A 23,828-nucleotide genomic window follows, 5' to 3' on the forward strand; every position below is an offset into this window, starting at 1 on the left:
TTATTGTTTCACCATCACAAGGCACCATGGTGATATTACGTTCATCAACAGTAGTTTCCGCTTCAATCATTTGCCACTATTTGTTTTAAAAAAGTTGGATCGTTTCCAACATTGTGGAATCAGTTCTATGAAGGTGAAAGGGGCTTGTCCACTAATCAATACAGTGCCCTCCTGGTCTGTGTAATGTCCATGGTAGTGCACTAGCATCCTTAATGCTGGGCTACAATAAGAAACCCCCCTCCTTTTCAACGTTTCAGGTTAATACTCTTTGTTAATATGGTCCCACACCACTAACTTAGAAAAAAATCTTGTCTGCTTGTATATAAGGCCACAATGGAACTCCTAAATTTATGTCTGATTAGGAACTGTTCAGATATCAATCAGGAACAATGGAAAATCATAGCGGTTGAAGACCACATTGGGCATGGTTGCTACCCTCTCTAGATGGATCTCCACAGGCCTTCTGCAGCTAAAGGTGCCCATACATGTGAAGATCCGCTTGCTTGGCGACCTACGGGTGTTCGATATCAGGGAAAATGTAGGCTAATTTGATTGTTTGGCCCTGGGGCTCCTGGGTTGGAGAACAGCGGGGGAGGTAGAGGTCGTGAGTGGGGTATGCGGTGGTGTTAGGTGACGAATAGGGGTGGGAGAAGGGGGTCAGATGACTGCAGGGAGCTAGCTTTTGGTGACCTTAATTGTTGGCTTGGTACTGGCTTAAAAAAGTTTAACAAAAAAACAGGTTTTATTATTTTTTATTTTTATTGGTTTTTTTTTTAGAAAGTTTTTGAGGGGTTAACAACTTATACCAGGCTCAGCGAACCCAACTGTCCATGCACTTCCATGCATTTAGTGCTACTCCAAATTTATCCCTACAGGCATCTACACTGACTGGCCATCCAGTTCTTCTGGCTTTTTGACTGGACTTGTTCCCGATGATATGAAGTTGTGACTACTTCATTTATGCCTTGGAGTGCAGAATGCCTTGGCAGTGCAGAACACCTAAGGGGACGATGGGTATTGGCATAATGAATTCTGTCTTTGAAACCCTACTGACCAACACCCATTCTAACCTACACAACTCTATGCTGTTCTGAGGATCAGAATCCTTGTCTGATTCACTGCCGGCCAGAGTTGTTTGCCTTTTATCTTTCTCTACTCTATAGCACTGACGAATGTGGTGATGGGTTATAAATGAGCTGTAATAAAATAACAGTACGTATTGGGTGGTCATGAAGATATGTGTTTAGCTGAGCAGTGGTATTTCCTTTTGGAAGAGACTTATCGCAACCATTATAAGGCTTGGATGTACAGAGGCAGTAACAAATTCTGCAGCCAAAAAATATATTTTATTTCTTATGAAGAATATTTCCATTGCCAAAGTTTGTCCTTTTGGAAGATATACCATTACCTACTCTTCTACTTCTTCAGAAATATATGACCTTTCTCAAGAAATGAAAGAACCATGTGGGAGGAGTGGCACCCCAGACACACGGCAGCAAAAGCTCCAACCAATGGGGGAAAAGTGGCAGCAGTTGCAGAAAGAACAGGTTGATGCACAAAGCAACAGATGTGGTTCCAATTAATGGGATAGAATGGCAGCAGATGAGGCACGGAATGAAAGAAACAAATGGCAGCAGTTGGGTCTGTGATTTCCGATGGGCATGGTCGATGTAAATATGGCTCCTACTGGGTGAAAAACAGACAATGCAGTTCATAATAGTTGAGAGGAGATATGAGAGCCATTACTATGGCTCCTACCCGGTAAGAGATATGGCAGAAATACATAAGGGTCGGATGAGTGCAAAATGATCACTGCAGCCTAGCCAAATTGCCTGAAGCCTCTTTTCCTCCTGCTACTGCCATGGTGAGGCAGAGAGTACAGCAGGAATGGTATGAGCCCTGTGGAAGACATATAACAGCTATTCAGGGGTTGCTGGGATATGTTCCATACAACGGCCAGGGTTCCTGTTGGAAGAAATCATACCTCTGGAATAGGCAGAAGAATTTCCTGCTGAAATAGTTGACACGTTCAGGGCTGCATATGAAAGTAATTGATGGCTTATGCAGATGGTTTTAATAATGAGCCATATGGGATTGGAAACAATGAAAGTACATTTTGTTGACTATCCGTATCTTCTATTATTTTACGTGGCGGCAGGCACCGAGTGGTTACACGAGCAGGGCAAAACCTCTCAACTTAGTACCAACAGGAGCCATTTACAAAATCATGTGCAATTTCAGATGCAAACTGATGTGTTTGATGCACATAATGCAACATTTTCCCCCTATTCCATCACTACACAAATCTGATTGCTGTTGCTTGATGCCAGTGTTATTATTAATAGGGCAGAAAGACAGAAATATAGGAAGACGTGTATTTTGTTCCAGAGAAAGTGGCAATTCTATTTGCTTCCCAGAGCAGAGTATGGGAAACACTCAGAGTTGGAGGCAAGTGGTGACGGACGGACACGGCTTCAAAGGCTTGCGTCTCCCATAGGAAGAGCATTTCCCATACGTTGCTAAGAAAATAAGTGACAGGTGATTTCTGTGACAGAAAGGGAATGTGCACCGAGAAAGTGTTTTTATGGATAATAAAAGAGAATCTAACTGTTAGAAGCTCTCTAATACACATTCGTACACCTTTTTTGCAACTTTAAATTATTAGTATATGTAACTGCTACTGAAGGCAGTTCTATACACACACCATTCACACAGCGGAATAACAAAAGCGTGCAAGGCATTGTGGGAACTGAAGTCTTGGCTGGAGGAGAGTTGCTTTCTGATACATTGATTCTGTAGTCTGAGAATAGAGAAGGCAATACAAGACGACAGACAGAAAGTGAGTTTCAGTTGCGTCATTGAACGTTTTTCATCAATATATATCGGAAAATGGCGTAGAATTGCATTTTCTTTTATTATGCTATGTAAAAAAATTTGGGGGGATGACTTTCCCTTTAATGTTTTATGTTAGCCCTAACTACACTGCTGTACTGCCCTGGTTCAGGACCTAACTGTACCTGAGTTCACCAGTATCAGAGGGTAACATTGCAGCTGCCATTTTGTTGACGATCATGCTACTTTGGAAGAGTAATCTCTCTTAGGGGGTATGCAACAAAAGGCACTAAGTTTGCCCAGGATCAGTAACCCATAACGACCAATTAGCAGGTAGCATTTATTGCTCACCTATTTAAAAGCAAACTTCTTATTGGTTGGTATGGGTTACTGCTCCTCCATAATGCGATGGTGTGCTGCTGTTCTAGATGTTTGGATTTTAGGGCAATTCTGGGTGTTTATTAGTTCTTGGGATGCATTTCGAGAATCATTTACTGTTCGCTTTAGTGGCAAATACTTGAACTTGCACCGTGCCGTCTGCAGTGCAGCTTATGACAATGGCTTGACTTTTGAGGTTTCGGCTGTTGCCCAGAATCACTGTGTGTGAGCCATAATTATAAATGTAACCTTATAAAATAATTGTACTGTCATTTTATAACAGTAGTTATGTTCCATCACTGCAACTCCTGATAATGGGTATCTCACACTTCAGCCACTTACCTCTATGTCCATGTATCAAACATGGAACCGGCACTTCCTGCCATGTGGGAAGTAAAACTGGCACAATATTTATCCTACAATGTGTTCTGGGGGTATTACAAATGTGTTCATGGGCATTATACATGGAATTGGCCCACGGATACTGTAAAGCAGTGATCGCCAACCAGTGACTCAGGAGCAACATTTCACTCACCACCCACTTTGATGTTGCTCTCAGTGTGTGCCATTGTTAAATTCTGGGCTCGTGGGGCAACTTTTGGAAGTGCAGGGGCACAGTTTTACTCCAAGCAGAGCCTCCTGTAGGCCAACAGTCCACGTGGGGCTGTCAAATAGCCCTTATTGCGCATCCACAAGGGATTTTTTTTCATGCCCGTGTGGCTCACCAACACTTCTTACATCTGAGTGTGGCTCAAGGTTGGGGATCTCAGCATTAAAGGTGTAAGGGTCTGCTGGGGTTTGATCCCAGGACCTCCTGGTTGTTGGTTGCTCACCCTGACCACTGAGCCAGGAGAGCAGCTGGCAAGAGGTGATTACATCATCCCAGCAGCCTTATTGGCTAGGTGGGGTCAGCCAATCAGGGCTGACTCTGCCCTCTTTAAGCCCAGCCCCCCTCACACTCGTGCCCTGAACATTGGTTAACATTAAACACTGTGGCCTGGCCCTAGTTTATGTTTCCTGTTCCGGCTCCTTGTCTTGCTTCCTTGTTCCTCTGCTCCTTCGTCTTGTTTTCTTGCTTCCTTCACTCCTGTGCTCGCTCCTTGCTCCTGTGCTCGCTCCTGTGCTTGCTCCTTGCTCCTGTGCTCGCTCCTTGCTCCTGCCTTTATTCCTTGCTTTCCCTGTCCTGTCTGGTCTACGCCCACCCTGTTCTGTCCTGTCTAGTCTTGCCTGGTCTACGCCCGCTCCGTCCTGTCCTGTCTGGTCCCATCTGGTCTACGCCCGCTCCGTCCTGTCTGGTCCCATCTGGTCTACGCCCGCTCCATCCTGTCTGGTCCCATCTGGTCTACGCCCGCTCCGTCCTGTCCTGTCTGGTCCCATCTGATTTATGCCCACTCCGTCCTGTCCTATCTGGTCCCATCTGGTCTACACCCGCTCCGTCCTATCTGGTCCCATCTGGTCTACACCCGCTCCGTCCTATCTGGTCCCATCTGGTCTACACCCGCTCCGTCCTGTCTGGTCCCATCTGGTCTACGCCCGCTCCGTCCTGTCCTATCTGGTCTATGCCCGCTCCATCCTGTCCTCTCTGGTCCCATCTGGTTTATGCCCGCTCTGTCCTGTCCCATCTGGTCAACGCCTGCTCCATCCTGTAACAGCCCCTGCCTAGAGGACTTGCCTTTCCAGCTCCCACTCATAACAAAAGGAGTCTATGTAGAAATGTGCTTATTTAGCCTCCCCAAATTCAAAAATACCCCTTCGCCCACAGATATCAGTTCCCTATAGCAGAACTAACATATATTTGTTATAAGCCGAAAAACACATATGGCACAATTAAAAAGACAACTTGGTAAAACAAATTCCGAGGTACTAGTATATTAAACTGTTACATAACATAACATTCCGTGAGGGCTTATATAGAATAACTAAGCCGCTGCCCAGGCAATGTTTACTATTGAAACTTCTAGGGTTTCTTCTAGCTTGAGTAAAAGTCACTGGGTCAAAGCGTTATCTGTAGCAGTGAATTATCCACTGATGCCTTCTTCTTCTTCTTCCACTTGGTTGGCGGGGGGTTCATGCTCCCACAAGCTGCATTTCTGCCCAAGAACCTTGTAAGAGTCAGACTTTTTGTGGAAGCCTCTCAGCTCCAGCTGTGTTGGTAGTGAGCTGGGTGCTTCTCGACAGGTTCGGCTTAACGAACAGACCCTCATTTTGCAGCGCTCTTAGGATTTTTAGCACCTGGGTCCCCTTGAAAAAAAGAAAATACTCCTCAGAATTTTTAGAAGGACATTTTTGGTCATGGGGGTCACTCAACATCATATCTTCTACTGTAAAAATGTCAAAGAGAATTTTTGGCATGGGCAAAATTTTATATTGGACCCTATATTCTTCCCCGTATATTGGTCCATTTCTCTTTCAGAACCACATTTCTACATATGGCTTCTCCCCCTCTTTTCCTTATTTTCATGCCAGGCTACAAATGGCTAACCTGACTCCGCTCCGAGCTCTGGAACTCTCCAGCATCCCAACGGCTGAGCTTTCCATTTCGCAGACGGGTAGCCCGCACAAAGATGGTGTATAGGCGGAACAGCACCGACCGTCTCAGTAGGATGTACACCCATGGGTCCAAAATCTGGTTCAGTGAAGCCAAGCGCACTGTGAAGAGTAACCAGTCGGGACGAGGAAGGGGTATACCTGTGTGCAACATCACCACGGAGACCTAATTAAGAATTAAAAACAATCAAAGGAATGACAATAGTATAAACAAACTTAAAGGACATGTAAACCCCCCAGCCTCTTTAAAATGTTAATAGTAAGGCTGCATCGTCCCATTATTCACTTAAGATTCATTGTCCTCTTTTTACCCACTCTGCCCCCTCCCTCAGGAATTTACTTTGGCTGTTGGCTACTGAGCATGCTCAGTTCTTCTCAGTGCAGATTACTTAACACACCCTCCAATCTAGCAGCCAATGAAGAGATGACATTGCTGTTTCCATAGAAACTCTGTTTTAGCTCTCTGCTTCTATTTTTTTATCCTAACTTTCTCTCCTGAGATTAGTGTAACCATTACAGTGCTCAAAGTAAGTTCTGCCTGTGTAAGCCTGCATTCTTGATGAAATTTACGCTCAATAAGGGTCTTTGTGTACGTGCTGTTTGCAGATGTAAATGTCACTGAAGATGTGTCAGAGGGAAAATGGCCACTGGGTGAAAGCTGATATTTGTTTTAGGAAAATGGGATAGGGGATATATGCAATACAAATGATGCCATTTGGATGGGGGAGATGTGCCCAACTTATTTTCATGGTAGGAAAATTTAGGGTTTACATGACCCTTAAAAAAGTGCTTTGATACAGAACATGAGCAACAAAATATGGCATTAGGCCTCAGACTTGAGAATCACAAAGGAAATGGATTTCTTATTAATGGGAAGCTAAGAACCATAGGTTTGTAAAAAAAAAATGCAAACAACATTTTTCAAAAGTTTGTAAAAAAAATGCAAGCAGCATTTTTCAGAATTTCTGCATAACTCTAAAATGAAAATCAGAAGAAAATGACAGTTTCAGGTCAAAGTGTGGCTATAAACAGAGGGGTGTTAGAGTGGGTAACGTCATTTGGCAAAGAGGAAGATTTAAAGAGCAAGGCCAGATACTGGGTTTCAGAAAGCATCAGAACTAGCAAAGCGTGAACTTTAAAGAAAGGAAATATTGGCAGAAATGGGAAAACTTCAGAAAGAAACTGCTTCAGCAGAAAGCAGAGAACCAGTAGAAAGAGCTAGAGCAGATTTCTGACATGCAGAAAGAGCTAGAGCAGATTACTGACGTGCAGAAAGAGCTAGAGCAGATTTTGACAGGCAGAAAGAGCTAGAGCAGATACTGACAGGCAGAAAGAGCTAGAGCAGATTACTGACATGCAGAAAGAGCTAGAGCAGATTTTGACAGGCAGAAAGAGCTAGAGCAGATTTTGACATGCAGAAAGAGCTAGAGCAGATACTGACAGGCAGAAAGAGCTAGAGCAGATACTGACAGGCAGAAAGAGCTAGAACAGATACTGACAGGCAGAAAGAGCTAGAGCAGATTACTGGCATGCAGAAAGAGCTAGAGCAGATACTGACAGGCAGAAAGAGCTAGAGCAGATACTGACAGGCAGAAAGACCTAGAACAGATACTGACAGGCAGAAGGAGCTAGAACAGAAACTGACATGCAGAGAGAGCTAGAGCAAATACTGACAGGCAGAAAGAGCTAGAACAGAAACTGACTGCAGGGCTGCATAGAGAGTATGAAAGGGCTTTATTGAGCATATACTAGATTTAGAACATGCAAATGCTTTATTTAGGGTATGAGACTTAAAATAGACAGTGTTGTAAACACAGCCACACACACAGAGAGAGAGAGAGAGAGAGAGAGAGAGAGAGAGAAGAGGAAAAAGAGAAAACATTGGATGTGATAAAGAGTTAAACAACACAATATACAGAATAGAGTTACAGTGGGTAAGTACAACAAAAGAGAGAGAGAGAGAGAGAGAGAGACCCAGAGAGGGATTTTTCATGTGGCCCTGAGAGCTTCAAGGGCAGGAAGAATAAGGACACAAAGATGGCAAAGGATGAGATCAAAGAGAGAGAAATATTTTCAATACAAACATATCAATTTTGGCAAGTCATGTGGCTTTGGCCCACCCCTCCCAGCTTCCCATAGGAACAGCCAGTTAAGTAACAGGCAGCGCTGGGCGGGGCTGGTGGGGGGGGGGGCAGGAAATAACGGAACATGACTAGCATGTAACATGGCATGGCCTCTACTCACCTGAAAACATATTCAGTCAGGTTAACATTTCTCTGTGTGTCAGAGATAATTATGAGAAATAAAAAAAAATATTGGTGGCAAGGGGGAAAGTGAGAACTACATCAAATGAAAACTACAGCAATAGGAAATATCAGGTCTTGCACAGATAAAGTGCTGACTACTATGCAGTGAGAGTAAGTAGCAATGGTTTGGCCAATAAAGTGAAGGCTGCCCAATAAATGAAGTGAGAGGAAGTAGAGAGAGTTTGGGCCAGTGATGTGAAGGCTACCATGAAGTGAGAGGAAGTAGAGAGGGCTTGGGCCAATAAAGTGAAGGCTACCATGAAGTGAGAGGAAGTAGAGAGGGTTTGGGCCAATAAAGTGAAGGCTACCATGAAGTGAGAGGAAGTAGAGAGGGTTTGGGCCAATAATGTGACGGCTACCATGAAGTGAGAGGAAGTAGAGAGGGTTTGGGCCAATAAAGTGAAGGCTACCATGAAGTGAGAGGAAGTAGAGAGGGTTTGGGCCAATAATGTGAAGGCTGCCCAATAAATGAAGTGAGAGGAAGTAGAGAGAGTTTGGGCCAGTGATGTGAAGGCTACCATGAAGTGAGAGGAAGTAGAGAGGGTTTGGGCCAATAAAGTGAAAGCTACCATGAAGTGAGAGGAAGTAGAGAGGGTTTGGGCCAATAATGTGAAGGCTGCCCAATAAATGAAGTGAGAGGAAGTAGAGAGGGTTTGGGCCAATAATGTGAAGGCTGCCCAATAAATGAAGTGAGAGGAAGTAGAGAGAGTTTGGGCCAGTGATGTGAAGGCTGCCCAATAAATGAAGTGAGAGGAAGTAGAGAGGGTTTGGGCCAATAAAGTGAAGGCTACCATGAAGTGAGAGGAAGTAGAGAGGGTTTGGGCCAATAATGTGACGGCTACCATGAAGTGAGAGGAAGTAGAGAGGGTTTGGGCCAATAATGTGACGGCTACCATGAAGTGAGAGGAAGTAGAGAGGGTTTGGGCCAATAATGTGACGGCTACCATGAAGTGAGAGGAAGTAGAGAGGGTTTGGGCCAATAAAGTGAAGGTGGTGAGAGGAAGTAGTGAGAACTTGTTCGTTTTACCCTATTAGAAAAGATATATGTAACAGCAAAAATGTGAAAACTGTTAGTAAGAAGCCTTATGAGTTGGGCCAAAGAAACTTAAGATTTGCTTTATCGGGGAGCAGTTGCACCCCACTGCAGTTTAGAAAAAGAAACACTATGCCAACACTGTATGATAGGAGGATCAGCTGCTCTATATGTCCCATTCTTGTGTATAAAATAACTGTCTTGCTCCTCTGCTTCCAATCCTCCATCCAACAGCAACTTTTATTTTCTATATATAAACCCTTTGTATTGAGATTAACCCACACTGCTCATAGCAGGGAGAAACCCCAGGATGTTATTCTGATGGCCGACTGCCGTTTCTATTTACCTGCCTACAAAAGGGCTGTAGGTACAACCATGAAGCAGTTTCTGCTGCTGCCCCTGAAAAGGCAAGAGGGGAATGAAGGAAATAATTGGAATATTCCACCAGAGGAACAAACCATAGCAACCAGAATTTGCCTTTATTTGTGTTACTGTCAGGGTTGCCTCCTTTTCTGGGAAAAAAAATAACATTGGCATCAGTGAAATAAAATACCTTAGTTACTGTAGACTGATTTGATTGATGCTAATTGGTTGCTATGGGTTTGAAATGACAGCAATTGTATAACTCCGCTCTCCCTACCGCTACAACATGCACCATGTTCATTAACTGGCAAATAAACACAAAATCTCACTGTTTAGACATTTTTAAAGTAGAAAGTTTTAACAGACATGTAAAGTCTATATTTCTCTGTTATGTACAGTATATATGTTGGGCACATCTACCCCACCTAAATGGCATTGTTTGGACTGCATATTCCCCCTCCATTTGCCAGTGCCATCACATTTTCCTAAAACAAATAGCAGCTTTCACCCGGCAGCCATTTTCCCTCTCACATATATTAAGTGATATTAACATCTGCAAACACCCCATGTGCACAAAGACCCTTATTGAGTGTAAATTTCATCAAAAATGCAGGCTTACACAGGCAGAATTTACTTTGATAAAAAGCCCTGCTTGGACTGATCACTGTAATGGTTACACTGAGCTCAGAAGAGAATGTTAGGAGCATTGGTGTCTCTACTCTGGGTCAGGCCCCCCTGCAAAAAAATCTTCAGAGGGACCCAGTGCTATGTAGTACACTCATCTGGCCCCCTCACCCTGACACATTGTCCCTCAGCTCTGATAAGTCCCCCGCCCACTGGCCTGTTAGTTCCACTCCCCACCCACTCTCCAACCTGGCGTGGAGCAGAGATTTAACGGCTAAATGGAGGAAGTAGACCCCACGGTCCAGGCCCCCCTGTCCCCCCCAAGCCCTGACCACAGGGTTGGCTTCCTCTATTATTACGCCACTGGTTATGAGAAAAAATAGGAGCAGAGTGCTAGAGCAGGGTTTCTATAGCAACCAGCATTGCCATCTCTTTGGCTGCTAGACTGGAGGGTATCTTTAGTAACCTGAACTGAGCAGAACTGAGCATGCTCAATAGCCAACAGCCAAGGGAGGGGGGTGAGTGGGTTAGAGGAGGAGAAGGCATCCTAGGTGACTGAGGGGATGCAGCAGCCTCACTATTAACCTTTGAACAACCAGAGTGGCAGGTAATTAAAGATTTCAAAGAGGCTGATTTTTTTTAAAATTAACTTCTAGTAGAGATAAACCCATTTTTTATTGTTTTGTAATCATTAGTGGTTTTACTTTGCCTGCTTGTAGCCTGCAGCTGAAAATACTTTCTGGTTGTTAGGGTCATTGAACCCCAGCAACTAAAAACACAGGGGTCAGACTGGGAGAAGCCACTATACCTAAACTGCTCTCTGCCCAGGATCTGCAGGGCAGGGTGAAGGGTTTGCCCATGGGCAGTGGGGGGGGGGGGGCAGAGGCACTCTGCAGTGGGGGGAGGGAAGGTAAGTGCCACGGGGGGGAATTTTTTTTTTTTTACTAGTTATCTTTCTCTCTAGATTCTATGTTATGCTAGATATTCTGCTTGCTAAAGTAATCCAGGCCTAGAAATCACATTGCAGTTGATCTTCCTTGCAGTATAAAAAAAACATAAATATTTCCAAAACCCAAAAAAAGTGAATCTGAAGGTCAACTACCCCTTTAAGTCAAATAATCAAGTCAAAATAATCAATGTTGCTTCATTCTGCTGCAGTCATGTGACTGTACCTACATTCCTCCCTATCCGTAACAAAAAACAGACTCCCAGTCGTGCTTTATGACTAGGATTGTAGGCTATTTTTATTAAAGTAAGTGAGTCATAAAAGAGTCATAGATAGGAACGTCCCCTGTCAGAATAATGAAATGCCATTTTGCAAGGTTAAATATCATCGCCCCCAAAGCCTTTCTTTTTTTAAGGCAAATTTGGAAATTTAGAATTTAGAGAGGTTAGTAAATTGTGAAAAATGAATTCCCACCTCCAAACCAGGGAATTTTATTACTAAAATTGTGCAACAATTACCCAGAGAGCAAAGGTGCTGTCTGGTCATACTGGCAGATACAGTTGGTAGCTTCAAAAATGTTCACCTTTTGGGTGAATTCTGTTAATCTGCTCGAAATTATTGGAGCAAACGTTAAACTTGATGGGCAGGCGTTGTTATTAAGCCCCGCCCATTCTGTAACGATATACAGAACATCACTATGGGGGCTGGCCACAACAGAAAATCTGTTATCTGGATTCCTGCATCATTTCAACCTGGACGGACCATAACAAAGCCCAGAGGGATGATAATATTTACTGCAGAGGAGCAAAGCAAAACCACAGCGCTCCCATATGGATGAATTGATGGAAACTAATAGGTAGCGGAGATCTGCAGAGCAGTTAAAAATATCAATAGAATTGTTTTTGGGCAAGGTTGTTATGTGGTGACAGTCAGAATAGACTTTATCAACCACATCTTAGTTATTTTTATTCCGAGAGCGGGAAATGAAATCCTTAGGGGGATGTGGTCAGTTCAGTGGCATTCATACAGAATATTCACCTCCATGTCCATACTGGAGCACGTACCTGTCGCCCAGACAAACCCAGTCAGAAAGGGGACCTGTCGCCCAGACAAACCCAGTCAGAAAGGGGACCTGTCGCCCAGACAAACCCAGTCAGAAAGGGGACCTGTCGCCCAGACAAACCCAGTCAGAAAGGGGACCTGTCGCCCAGACAAACCCAGTCAGAAAGGGGACCTGTCGCCCAGACAAACCCAGTCAGAAAGGGGACCTGTCACCCAGACAAACCCAGTCAAAAAGAGGACCTGTCGCCCAGACAAACCCAGTCAGAAAGGGGACCTGTCACCCAGACAAACCCAGTCAGAAAGGGGACTTGGCACCCAGACAAACCCAGTCAGAAAGGGGACCTGTCGCCCAGACAAACCCAGTCAGAAAGGGGACTTGGCACCCAGACAAACCCAGTCAGAAAGGGGACCTGTCGCCCAGACAAACCCAGTCAGAAAGGGGACCTGTCACCCAGACAAACCCAGTCAGAAAGGGGACTTGGCACCCAGACAAACCCAGTCAGAAAGGGGACCTGTCGCCCAGACAAACCCAGTCAGAAAGGGGACCTGTCACCCAGACAAACCCAGTCAGAAAGGGGACTTGGCACCCAGACAAACCCAGTCAGAAAGGGGACCTGTCGCCCAGACAAACCCAGTCAGAAAGGGGACCTGTCGCCCAGACAAACCCAGTCAGAAAGGGGCCCTGTTGCCCAGACAAACCCAGTCAGAAAGGGGACCTGTCACCCAGACAAACCCAGTCAGAAAGGGGACCAGTCGCCCAGACAAACCCAGTCAGAAAGGGGACCTGTCGCCCAGACAAACCCAGTCAGAAAGGGGACCTGTCGCCCAGACAAACCCAGTCAGAAAGGGGCCCTGTTGCCCAGACAAACCCAGTCAGAAAGGGGACCTGTCGCCCAGACAAACCCAGTCAGAAAGGGGACCAGTCGCCCAGACAAACCCAGTCAGAAAGGGGACCTGTCGCCCAGACAAACCCAGTCAGAAAGGGGACCTGTCGCCCAGACAAACCCAGTCAGAAAGGGGACCTGTCACCCAGACAAACCCAGTTAGAAAGGGGACTTGGCACCCAGACAAACCCAGTCAGAAAGGGGACCTGTCGCCCAGACAAACCCAGTCAGAAAGGGGACCTGTCACCCAGACAAACCCAGTCAGAAAGGGGACTTGGCACCCAGACAAACCCAGTCAGAAAGGGGACCTGTCGCCCAGACAAACCCAGTCAGAAAGGGGACCTGTCGCCCAGACAAACCCAGTCAGAAAGGGGACCTGTCGCCCAGACAAACCCAGTCAGAAAGGGGACCTGTCGCCCAGACAAACCCAGTCAGAAAGGGGACCTGTCACCCAGACAAACCCAGTCAGAAAGGGGACCTGTCGCCCAGACAAACCCAGTCAGAAAGGGGACCTGTCGCCCAGACAAACCCAGTCAGAAAGGGGACCTGTCGCCCAGACAAACCCAGTCAGAAAGGGGACCTGTCACCCAGACAAACCCAGTCAGAAAGGGGACCTGCCATAAAGGCAAGGCAGGCAAATACTTTTACTTTCCATTCCGCAGTTCCTAGATGTCACTGCCCACTTCACATTCCCCCTCCCCCCTCATCGTCTATAACTGTGTACCCTGTGCACAGGGCAGGTTTTATAAACTGTGGGGCCCAATTGGGACCATTTTGGCGGGGCCCCCTACACAAGGTGTTGCCAGCTGGCACAGGGTACCGGGCTCCTGCCTCTCGCTCTCTCCAGATGACTGATGGTGTAACCCTGCCTTTTCACCTCTCTTTCTCTTGTTTCCTTGGCCCCCAACATTTTATTGCACAATGTGGCCCCCAAGCACTGGGCACCGACACACCAACCATACTATATATAGTCTGAGATTATAGTGTGATTATTGGCCCCTCAATCACACTATACCCTGGCTAGCAGTATGACTGCAGTGCCCACTTTGAGTTTAATGTCCCAGAATACATAGCAGCATTATCAGACAATCATTGTTGGGGGCAGGCTGGACAGCTTTATGTGTTTATTCTCTCTGGTGCGGGGCCCCCATGGTGGTGGGACCTTAATGGGCTCAATAGGTCCAATAGGCCAGCATTAGATGCCCCTTTCTCACACATAAAAAAGATTTTATGATGAGAACTCAAAGGTAGCCTTAGTAACAGTGCCCACAAAATGGCGCCTGCCTGTTTGCTGTGACTGCAAATTCCAGGACGGAAGGAAACGGGATTTAAATCATTTATACTGTGTAAGTAAAGTTTATTTTGCTTCACTAACATAATAGAAAAGGATTTGGAATTATTTCTTAGAGTGACAGGTCCCCTTTCATAAACCTCCCCATCTAAACATGAAAAGGGAATTCCACCTAAATAATAATAACAAATAGATTATGCAATGACATTTAATTCCATTTCTAAAAATGCTAGTATTCATTTCAAGAATTTGCAAATGTAATTGCCAATAAAAGCAGTATGTGTTTCTTGCTATGCCTTCAAGCGCTTGTACTGACTACAGCGCTCATTTACAGAAGCAAATGCTAGAGTAGGAAAGGTCACACTCACATACATAAACTATATATATATTAACTAACTGTAGATATTAGTATCACAATAGCCTTGGATATTCTGATTGTTCAAGAACTCATCCAGGCCCCTCTTATAGGCATTAACAGAATCTGCCATTACCCCATCACTAGGAAGGGCATTCCCCAACCTCACTGCCCTCACCGTGAGGAACCCCCTACGCTGCTTCAAATGGAAGCTCCTTTCCTCTAATCTAAAGGGGGGGCCTCTGGTGCGTTGATTGTTTTTATGGGAAAAAAGAACATCCCCCAACTGCCTATAATCCCCTCTAATGTACTTGTACAGAGTAATCATGTCCCCTCCCAAGCGCCTCTTTTGAAAACAACCCCAACCCTGACAGTCTCACCTCATAGTTTAACCCTTCCATCCCCTTTACCAGTTTAGTTGCAGTCTCTGCACTCTCTCCAGCTCATTAATATCCTTCTTAAGGACTGGAGCCCAAAACTGCCCCCCATACTCAAGGTGAGGCCTTACCAGGGACCTATAAAGGGGCAAAATTATGTTCTCATCCCTTGAGTCAATGCCCTTTTTTATACAAGACAGCTCTTTATTTGCTTTAGTAGCCACAGAATGACACTGCCTGGAATTAGACAACTTGTTATCTACAAAAAACCCCAGATCCTTCTTAATTTGCAAAGCGGCAGCATCCTGCATGGAACTTATAGTTTTGCACAATTTTGTGTCATCAGCAAAAATAGAAACAGTACTGTCTATGCCCACCTCCAGGTCATTAATAAACAAGTTAAAAAGCAAAGGCCCAAGGACTGACCCCTGCGGTACTCCACTAACCACACTGGCCCAATTAGAAAATGTTCCATTTACCCCCACTCTTTGTACTCTATCCTTCAGCCAGTTCTCTATCCAATTACAAATATTATGTTCTAGGCCAATATTCCTCAGTTTTATCATAATCCTTCTGTGAGGTACTGTATCAAACGCTTTAGCAAAGTCCAAGTAGATGACATCCACTGCCATTCCAGCATTAAGCTTCCTGCTCACCTCAACATAAAAGGCAACTAAACTAGTCTGGCAAGATCCGTTACACATAATTCCATACTGACACAAACTTATAGTATTTAGATTTCATAGTATTGATGTCAGACTAACAGGCTTATAGTTTTCAGGCTGAGAACGGGATCCCTTTTTGAATAACGGCACCACATTAGCAATCCGCCAGTCTCTCTGCACCATGCCAAACCTGAACTGATCCTTAAAAATTAAGTTAAGGGGCTTGGCAATCACTTAATGTTTCAGGATTCATTTAGGTCTGTCATGATAGAGAAGGATGCAAAGTACAAAAAATATGAGAGCTTGTAAATGATCCCTTACAAATGCCATTGAAACAAAGTAGGAGTAGTTAGCTCTCCCCCCTTGCAAAGACTGCAATACCCACAGTGCATTAAATTCTTCTGTAATTCTCCTTTTTTACAGTATATTATTGAGTTAGAGAGGGTCCAGAGAAGGACAACTAAGCTGGTAAAGGGTATGGAAAGTCTCATTTATGGGGAAAGACTGGCCAAGTTGGGTCTGTTTACACTGGAGAAGAGGCGCTTAAGAGGTGACATGATAACTATGTATAAATATATAAAGGGATCATATAATAACCTTTCTAATGTTTTATTTACCAGTAGGTCCTTCCATTGGAACAGTAAGAGACATGTATTTAAATTCAAATTTTAAATTAACTTTAAAAAATGATTGAAAATGTATATTTCTTATTTTTCTGGTTTGTGTTTTGGAAAATTGTCTAGAATGATGCCATTTTATTCATTTGGTATTATTTAGATTGAGTACCCCTTTAAGGATCTGTGTTCAGTGTGTCCAAAAACAGAGGTGAGTCTCGGCAGGAAAAGAACATTGGGGGAAATCAGACAACAGGAAGCGCAAGACTCTCTGACACAAGACACTTCACTAGTAGCTACAGACTGCTATAAATAGTGACGGTTATGGCACAACTCCCATGCATCTGTTACTCACCAACAAGGGGGTCCAAGACACACATGATACGAATGTGATTGCCAGCAGTTGCACCACCATCTCTAGGTCATGGGTATGTGAGCGAGACTGTCTCCTTCTTCTCTCCTCCTTTGGGGGTCTTTGGAGACGGGCTCTTAACAAGGTTGCCCCAACCAGTACATTACACACAAGTGCAGCCGCCAGGCATCCTAGTCCCAGGCCAGAGAACAGTAAGCAGAACCCTGTGGGTCCCTTGAGAAAACACCAAGTCCCCGAGGGCTGAAGGTCGTATGCCCCATAGCCCAGAAATGGGAGAATAGACACAAGAAGGGCCACAGCCCATGCAAGGGCAAGACTCAAGCGAGCTCGATTTTGTGTGACCATCTGTGAATGCCAAAGTGGTCTAGTTAGGCCGAGACACCGTTCACATGCCATGAGAAGTCCAATTAGTAGAGGAGAAAGACCAAAAAAGACCATGCACCCTCCAAGAAACTGGCAGCCGGCTACTGGAAGCCCTCCATGGGAATACAGCCACAGTACAAAGGAGCCAGCGATGAGGTGTCCAGCCAAATCCGTCAAGAGGAGTCCTGAGGCCAAGAGAAGAAACTGTGCCCTGGATCGACGCTGACGGCGGGAATATGTGTAGGCCCGAGCCAAAATCCATAGACCTAGTGCATTGGAGGTGACCCCAAAAGCCATGGAAAGTGAAGGAAGGAGAGGGACAGAGGAAGAAGGACGGGGGGTAGGGGATGATGGGGAGAGAGAAGTAGGAGGCAAGGTTGAGAGGGCAGAGGGAAGGGATGAGTTGTATCGCTGATGGGGGAACATGGAAGAGCAGGGCAACCTTGGGAGAGGGCAACACAGTAGGGGGAAAGAAACCAGGAGATGTTGATGAGAAGTCGGGAGAAGATGATAAAAAAATAAAAATTGGTTATGATTGGTCAGTTATGATGGGAAAGGAGAATGAGCAGCAAAATATCAGGGAATCAGAGGAAGGGAGAAATGAGTAGGGAAGAAATGGAAAAAAAAGAGAGAGAAATATCAATCTCAGCTTTTGCGGCACTGTTTATACTTAAACATCCGAGCAACATCAACTCCCCCACTGCTACTCCACCGTGACACTGCTCATACACAGTTCCATTCTCCACTGGGGCTGGGGGTCTGGGGTTAACCCCCTGCATTAAAATACCCCAGCCCAGCCAATACTGATGTACTGCACTCTCTCAGCCCTGACCCACCTGTCCCCACATAGACACACACACACTACAGATCCCTGTTCCTCCACTCACACTTATGTGGGTACTCACCTCACTACTGCCTCAGCATCCTAACGCTCTCTCTGAACTTGTACAATATTAATGCCATCTGCCTTGCACTCATCCACAATCCATAATGATGGGATATCTTGCGTCTCTTCAAGAATGTCATGAAGTGATGTCTGTGCCTGTGACTCCCCTCTGAGTCTCCTTAGTTGCCCATCTATGTCATTCTCTCACAGTCTCTGTCCCATTCTCTTCTAATTGCCTTTCTTGTCTCTTCTCTTTCTCTTTCTGCACTTGTCCCTCTCACGTGCTTCTCTCTCAGCCCGTTGCTTGCTTGTGCATCCCAGACGTGCACTTTCCCCCTCATGTATCTCTCATCCTCCCCTGGTTGGTGCCTCCGCCTTTAGCAAGGACCAGAGACATGAGAGGAAGGAAAGCTGACAGAGTGGGCTGGGAGAGTGCAGGAGAGGGTGGGGGGGGAGCTGGAAATTCAGAATTAGAGAGGAGTAAATAAAGAGAGGGGGATAAAGTGTTCTTTGGGAATAAAGGAAAAAGAAATGAAGAAAACATATTGGATGATGGGAATTTTCAGAGAAATGAGGAAAAGGAGGTATCTCCTATTGCCCTATTGAGTGACCCATATCAGTGCTATTGTTCCCATCCAACAGGCTGTCCGGCATACCTTAGGTGGGGCACTTTCCATCCATATCACATTAACAAATCAATTGTTTAACCAGGCTAAAACTGACAGAAATAAGCAGCTCCATTCCTTACGGAAAACTTTTGTTAATCAGGGCTACCATCTGCAGGTTATTGATAATGGAATGCTCCATATTGATGCCAGAATAAAGGAAATATTCCCGGAACTACCTCTTAGACTACCGTCTTATAGACAAGCTCCTAATCTGAGGGGAATGAGTTTTAGACCAGCAAAAGATGTTACACTTGCAAGTACATTCCGTTAGAGCTGGGCGGTATGACCAAAAATTTACATCACGGTATTTTTCAATATTATATCGGTGTCACGGTATTTGACGGTATTTTTTTTTCCATGCATGATTAGGTGTTAACCCCATTTCCTAATAAATTAGAGAATAATTACTGCAGTATTGAAAATCAGAGTCAGGCAAGCGAAGGATCGGCAACAGAAAGTCGTAAGGTAAATCAGGCAGGCTTAGTTTCCCAGGCAAGGCCGCAGACAACATAGCACAGGAGGAGGCGTTTGATAGCTTTAAATACCCCCCACGCATGCGCAAAACCGGCGCCGTCAGCGTGTCGCGGATGTGCACGCTTTGACATGTACGTGCGCTTTGACGCACGCGCACCTGGACGCGTGTGCGCAACGTCCCGCGGACAACGGGATGCGCACGCACGCAAGGAGGCGCGCGAGATCGGGCCGCACGGGTGAGTACCCTGACACCCCGGTATTGCGGTATCTGAAAAATGAATAAAGTTTTTAAAAAAAATACCGGTATTCGGTATTAAACGGTATATCGCCCAGCCCTACATTCCGTGCAAAGATGAAATTGCAATACCAAATACACACAAAGGCTACACCATTCGGGACTGCTATTCATGTGCTTCCTCCAATGGGGTGTATATGATCATATGTACTAAGTGCCCTACCGGAGGAATGTACATTGGAGAAACCGGGCAAAAACTGCGCACAAGGATGAACCATCACCGACATAAGATCAAGACCAAAGCATGTGATACACCAGTGGGACAACACTTCTGCCATCAGGACCACAGGCTTCAGGGCATGAAGGTGTTAATTCTAAAATGGAACTTTAAAACTGAACAAGAAAGAAAGATCTATGAATTCAAATGTATGGAGTTATTTAACACATTAAAGGTGAAGACACACATGGCGATTAGTAGCTGCGACTTTTTCAAAAGTTGCAGCGCCTAATCTATGCCCAGGGGCAATTTTGCCCAGTGTTAATAAATGAGCCACTGTCTTATTATTATATGTTATATATATAACTATACGGGACAAAGTTTTTGCATGCAAAGTGTTTTCTATATGAAATCACTTGTTTTTCCTCTGTATCTTTCTTTCTTGGCCACACCCCATTATGCTCTGACCACGCCCTGTTATGACCCTGGCAGCTGCTTCATTCCTGCTGAGCAAATAGCAATGAGCAGAGTGGTGTCTATCAGATACACATGGTTAGTTAGCCCTAGGGCTGAAAACACAGCAGCTCTGGTATTAGCAGTCTAAAACTGCTAATATATCATCCACTAAAAAAGTTCTCACTGTAACCAAGTTTCATTTTCTTTTTGCCTTTAGATGTCCGTTAATATATGCAAATATACAGATAAGGAGTGAAATCCCCATACATAAAGCAACGTTTCCCTCAGACCAGGGTCTGTTGGGTAATTAAGTCACTCCATTCTGACTGGGGCACTAGGCTAATGCATGCCCGATGCACTGATTGGCATTACAGGGAGAGGAAGGCTACTGGGCAGAGCTCATAGTCGGTAAAGCTGGGATTTTAAGGCTTTATGAATCCAAAACACAGCCCCCCCCCCCCCCCCCCCAGTAAGTACATCAGGTTAGTAAGTCAGACTCACTGTGTGTATTAGTTCCCAGGGGAACAAAAAGATTTCTTGCCCTATGTGCCAGCGCTTGTTTAGCCATTACTCTAACCCTAGTGCCCAATTAGTGTCACTTTGCGCCCATGTTTGACTGTATCTGTGTTTGTCTTTTCCTGTCTGTGTGTTTCTATTCCTCACGGTATTTGTCCATGTTTATAGCTGCGCCTCATTCTGTCTTCTGATTCCAACACCCCCCCCCCTTCTGTCTGGCAGGGATCTCCTGTTTATCAGGACTCCTGGCCCTATGTCTGATATCAAACCTAATCCCCCCCCCCCCCCCACAGACACACACTCCCCCCCCCCCCGCACAGTCGGGGGACACTCCTAATAAGGCATTGAATCCCGGAGAGACCCTCATTCTACCACTCGGGAAATCTTCATTCTTTCCTAATGAAACTTTTATCAGAAGCCGAGACTCACAGAGCAGTGGGACAGGGAATGGCACCCAAGCAAGTGCCTGGCCCGGAATGGCTGAAGGCACCCAATAGTAAGTGCAGCCACCCAGAGCAGCAGCACCGGCATCAGTAGCCAGGGTGGTAGGGGGGCTGCTGGGAAATGGCAAGGATCAGTAGCTGGGGTGGTAGGGGGGCTGCTGGGAAATGGCAAGGATCAGTAGCCGGAGTGATAGAGGGGCTGCTGGGAAATGGCAAGGATCAGTAGCCGGGGTGATAGAGGGGCTGCTGGGAAATGGCAAGGATCAGTAGCCGGGGTGGTAGGGGGGCTGCTGGGAAATGGCAAGGATCAGTAGCCAGGGTGGTAGGGGGGCTGCTGGGAAATGGCAAGGATCAGTAGCCGGAGTGATAGAGGGGCTGCTGGGAAATGGCAAGGATCAGTAGCCGGGGTGGTAGGGGGGCTGCTGGGAAATGGCAAGGATCAGTAGCCGGAGTGATAGAGGGGCTGCTGGGAAATGGCAAGGATCAGTAGCCGGAGTGATAGAGGGGCTGCTGGGAAATGGCAAGGATCAGTAGCCGGAGTGATAGAGGGGCTGCTGGGAAATGGCAAGGATCAGTAGCCGGGGTGATAGAGGGGCTGCTGGGAAATGGCAAGGATCAGTAGCCGGGGTGATAGAGGGGCTGCTGGGAAATGGCAAGGATCAGTAGCCGGGGTGGTAGGGGGGCTGCTGGGAAATGGCAAGGATCAGTAGCCAGGGTGGTAGGGGGGCTGCTGGGAAATGGCAAGGATCAGTAGCCGGAGTGATAGAGGGGCTGCTGGGAAATGGCAAGGATCAGTACCCGGGGTGGTAGGGGGGCTGCTGGGAAATGGCAAGGATCAGTAGCCGGAGTGATAGAGGGGCTGCTGGGAAATGGCAAGGATCAGTAGCCGGAGTGATAGAGGGGCTGCTGGGAAATGGCAAGGATCAGTAGCCGGGGTGGTAGAGGGGCTGCTGGGAAATGGCAAGGATCAGTAGCCGGGGTGGTAGAGGGGCTGCTGGGAAATGGCAAGGATCAGTAGCCGGGGTGATAGAGGGGCTGCTGGGAAATGGCAAGGATCAGTAGCCGGGGTGTTACAGGAATAGCAGTAGGCTGTTAGAGATTTCATGGGATTAATATTGACAGAAGGGTTAGGAGAGTTGCAGGACTGGGGAGCGTTACAGGGGCTGCGCAGACATGGAAGCATATTAATAGGAATGGCAATGTGCAGCAATAGATCTGCATTACAGGGATAGCTACGATAGAGGGGTATTTATCTATAACACCGCAGGCTCTATAATATGGCCTTTAGTGATGGGAAATTATTTAGATGGCTCTTGAACTTCGCCACTAAACGAGCAGTTACCAACTCTCTTGGCAGGGAATTCTAGAGTCTGTCTTCTGTCTTCACAGTTATTAAACCCTCCCTTTTCTGATGGCAGAATCTCCCTTTTCTCTCATCTTAAAGCACATTGGTTCATATCCTGCACAATATACCCAGATTGTCTCCCACTGTAAGTGATATCACCCATTGGTTTACTTAGAAGTAAAAGGCAAAGGTTAGACCCCAAGTGATAGTAGTAAGTGTTACTACAGGTGAGTATTACAGTAGGAGAAGTTGGTAGAGGTGGGTATATTAAGTAGGAGCAATTGTTGGCAGAGATGGGTATATTACAGAAGTATGTAATCGTGTTGATGGAAGCGCATGGAATTAGAGAAAAACAAAAGCAAAACTAGTGCAATACGTACAAAACTTTCTTTGTGACTAAAACGCTAAAAGATTTTTAGCGTTCTAATTTGGTGCAAAATGTGCAAATATATTAAGTGAATCGGACAATCAAAAGTGCTTATATATCAGCCCAATGCAGTGTATCACACCCACACGATGTGTCCAAAGTAAATGCTCACCAGATTTAATTAAAATAAGAGCATGTAGAGAAGTCAATTCGGCTATTGATTGCAGTGCATCCTTAGTCCTCAGAGTATATGGAATGAAGAGGAATCGAAAATAGTATAAAATCGTTTAATATGTAAAATAAAGCCCCTGCACAAATATTACAGAAGTAGTAGTAAGAGTTGGTACAGGTAGGTATTATAGGTGTAGTAGAAAGTGGGTATATTACAGAAGTAGTAGTGTTGGGAGAGGTGGGTATATTACTAAAGTGGTAGTATGAGTTGGTACCCCTGAGTATTACAGGAGTAGAAGTAAGGGTTTGTACAGGTTAAAAATACAGGAGTAGAAGTTGTATGAGAGTAGCAGTGAGGGTGATTGCAGCTGCGGTACTACAGGATATGTAGCAGTTAGTAGTAAAAGGTGGAAGAGGAAGGTATTAGGGGTATTTGGATGGCAGCCAGTATAACAGGAGCAGCAGTAAGTTGGTAGAGGAGGGTATTATGGGTATTTGGATGGCAGCCAGTATAACAGGAGCAGCAGTAAGTTGGTAGAGGGGGTATTATGGGTATTTGGATGGCAGCCAGTATAACAGGAGCAGCAGTAAGTTGGTAGAGGAGGGTATTATGGGTATTTGGATGGCAGCCAGTATAACAGGAGCAGCAGTAAGTTGGTAGAGGAGGGTATTAGGGGTATTTGGATGGCAGCCAGTATAACAGGAGCAGCAGTAAGTTGGTAGAGGAGGGTATTATGGGTATTTGGATGGCAGCCAGTATAACAGGAGCAGCAGTAAGTTGGTAGAGGGGGTATTATGGGTATTTGGATGGCAGCCAGTATAACAGGAGCAGCAGTAAGTTGGTAGAGGAGGGTATTATGGGTATTTGGATGGCAGCCAGTATAACAGGAGCAGCAGTAAGTTGGTAGAGGAGGGTATTATGGGTATTTGGATGGCAGCCAGTATAACAGGAGCAGCAGTAAGTTGGTAGAGGAGGGTATTATGGGTATTTGGATGGCAGCCAGTATAACAGGAGCAGCAGTAAGTTGGTAGAGGAG

General features: G+C 45.6%; 1 protein-coding gene across 1 annotated transcript; it reads right to left on the reverse strand.

The window, feature by feature from the left end:
* Positions 1-5,054: 5,054 nt before the first annotated feature.
* ptger1 (prostaglandin E receptor 1) lies at positions 5,055-18,268 on the reverse strand. Its single transcript, XM_018092761.2, has 4 exons — positions 17,919-18,268; positions 16,633-17,455; positions 5,693-5,923; positions 5,055-5,451 (listed from the first exon to the last, which is right to left on the reverse strand). The coding sequence occupies exons 2-4, from the start codon at positions 17,437-17,439 to the stop codon at positions 5,323-5,325; spliced, it is 1,167 nt and encodes a 388-aa protein (XP_017948250.1). The 5' UTR covers positions 17,440-17,455; positions 17,919-18,268; the 3' UTR covers positions 5,055-5,322.
* Positions 18,269-23,828: the final 5,560 nt, after the last annotated feature.

This window comes from Xenopus tropicalis, chromosome 3 (assembly GCF_000004195.4).
Source record: "Xenopus tropicalis strain Nigerian chromosome 3, UCB_Xtro_10.0, whole genome shotgun sequence".
Lineage (NCBI taxonomy): Eukaryota > Metazoa > Chordata > Amphibia > Anura > Pipidae > Xenopus > Xenopus tropicalis.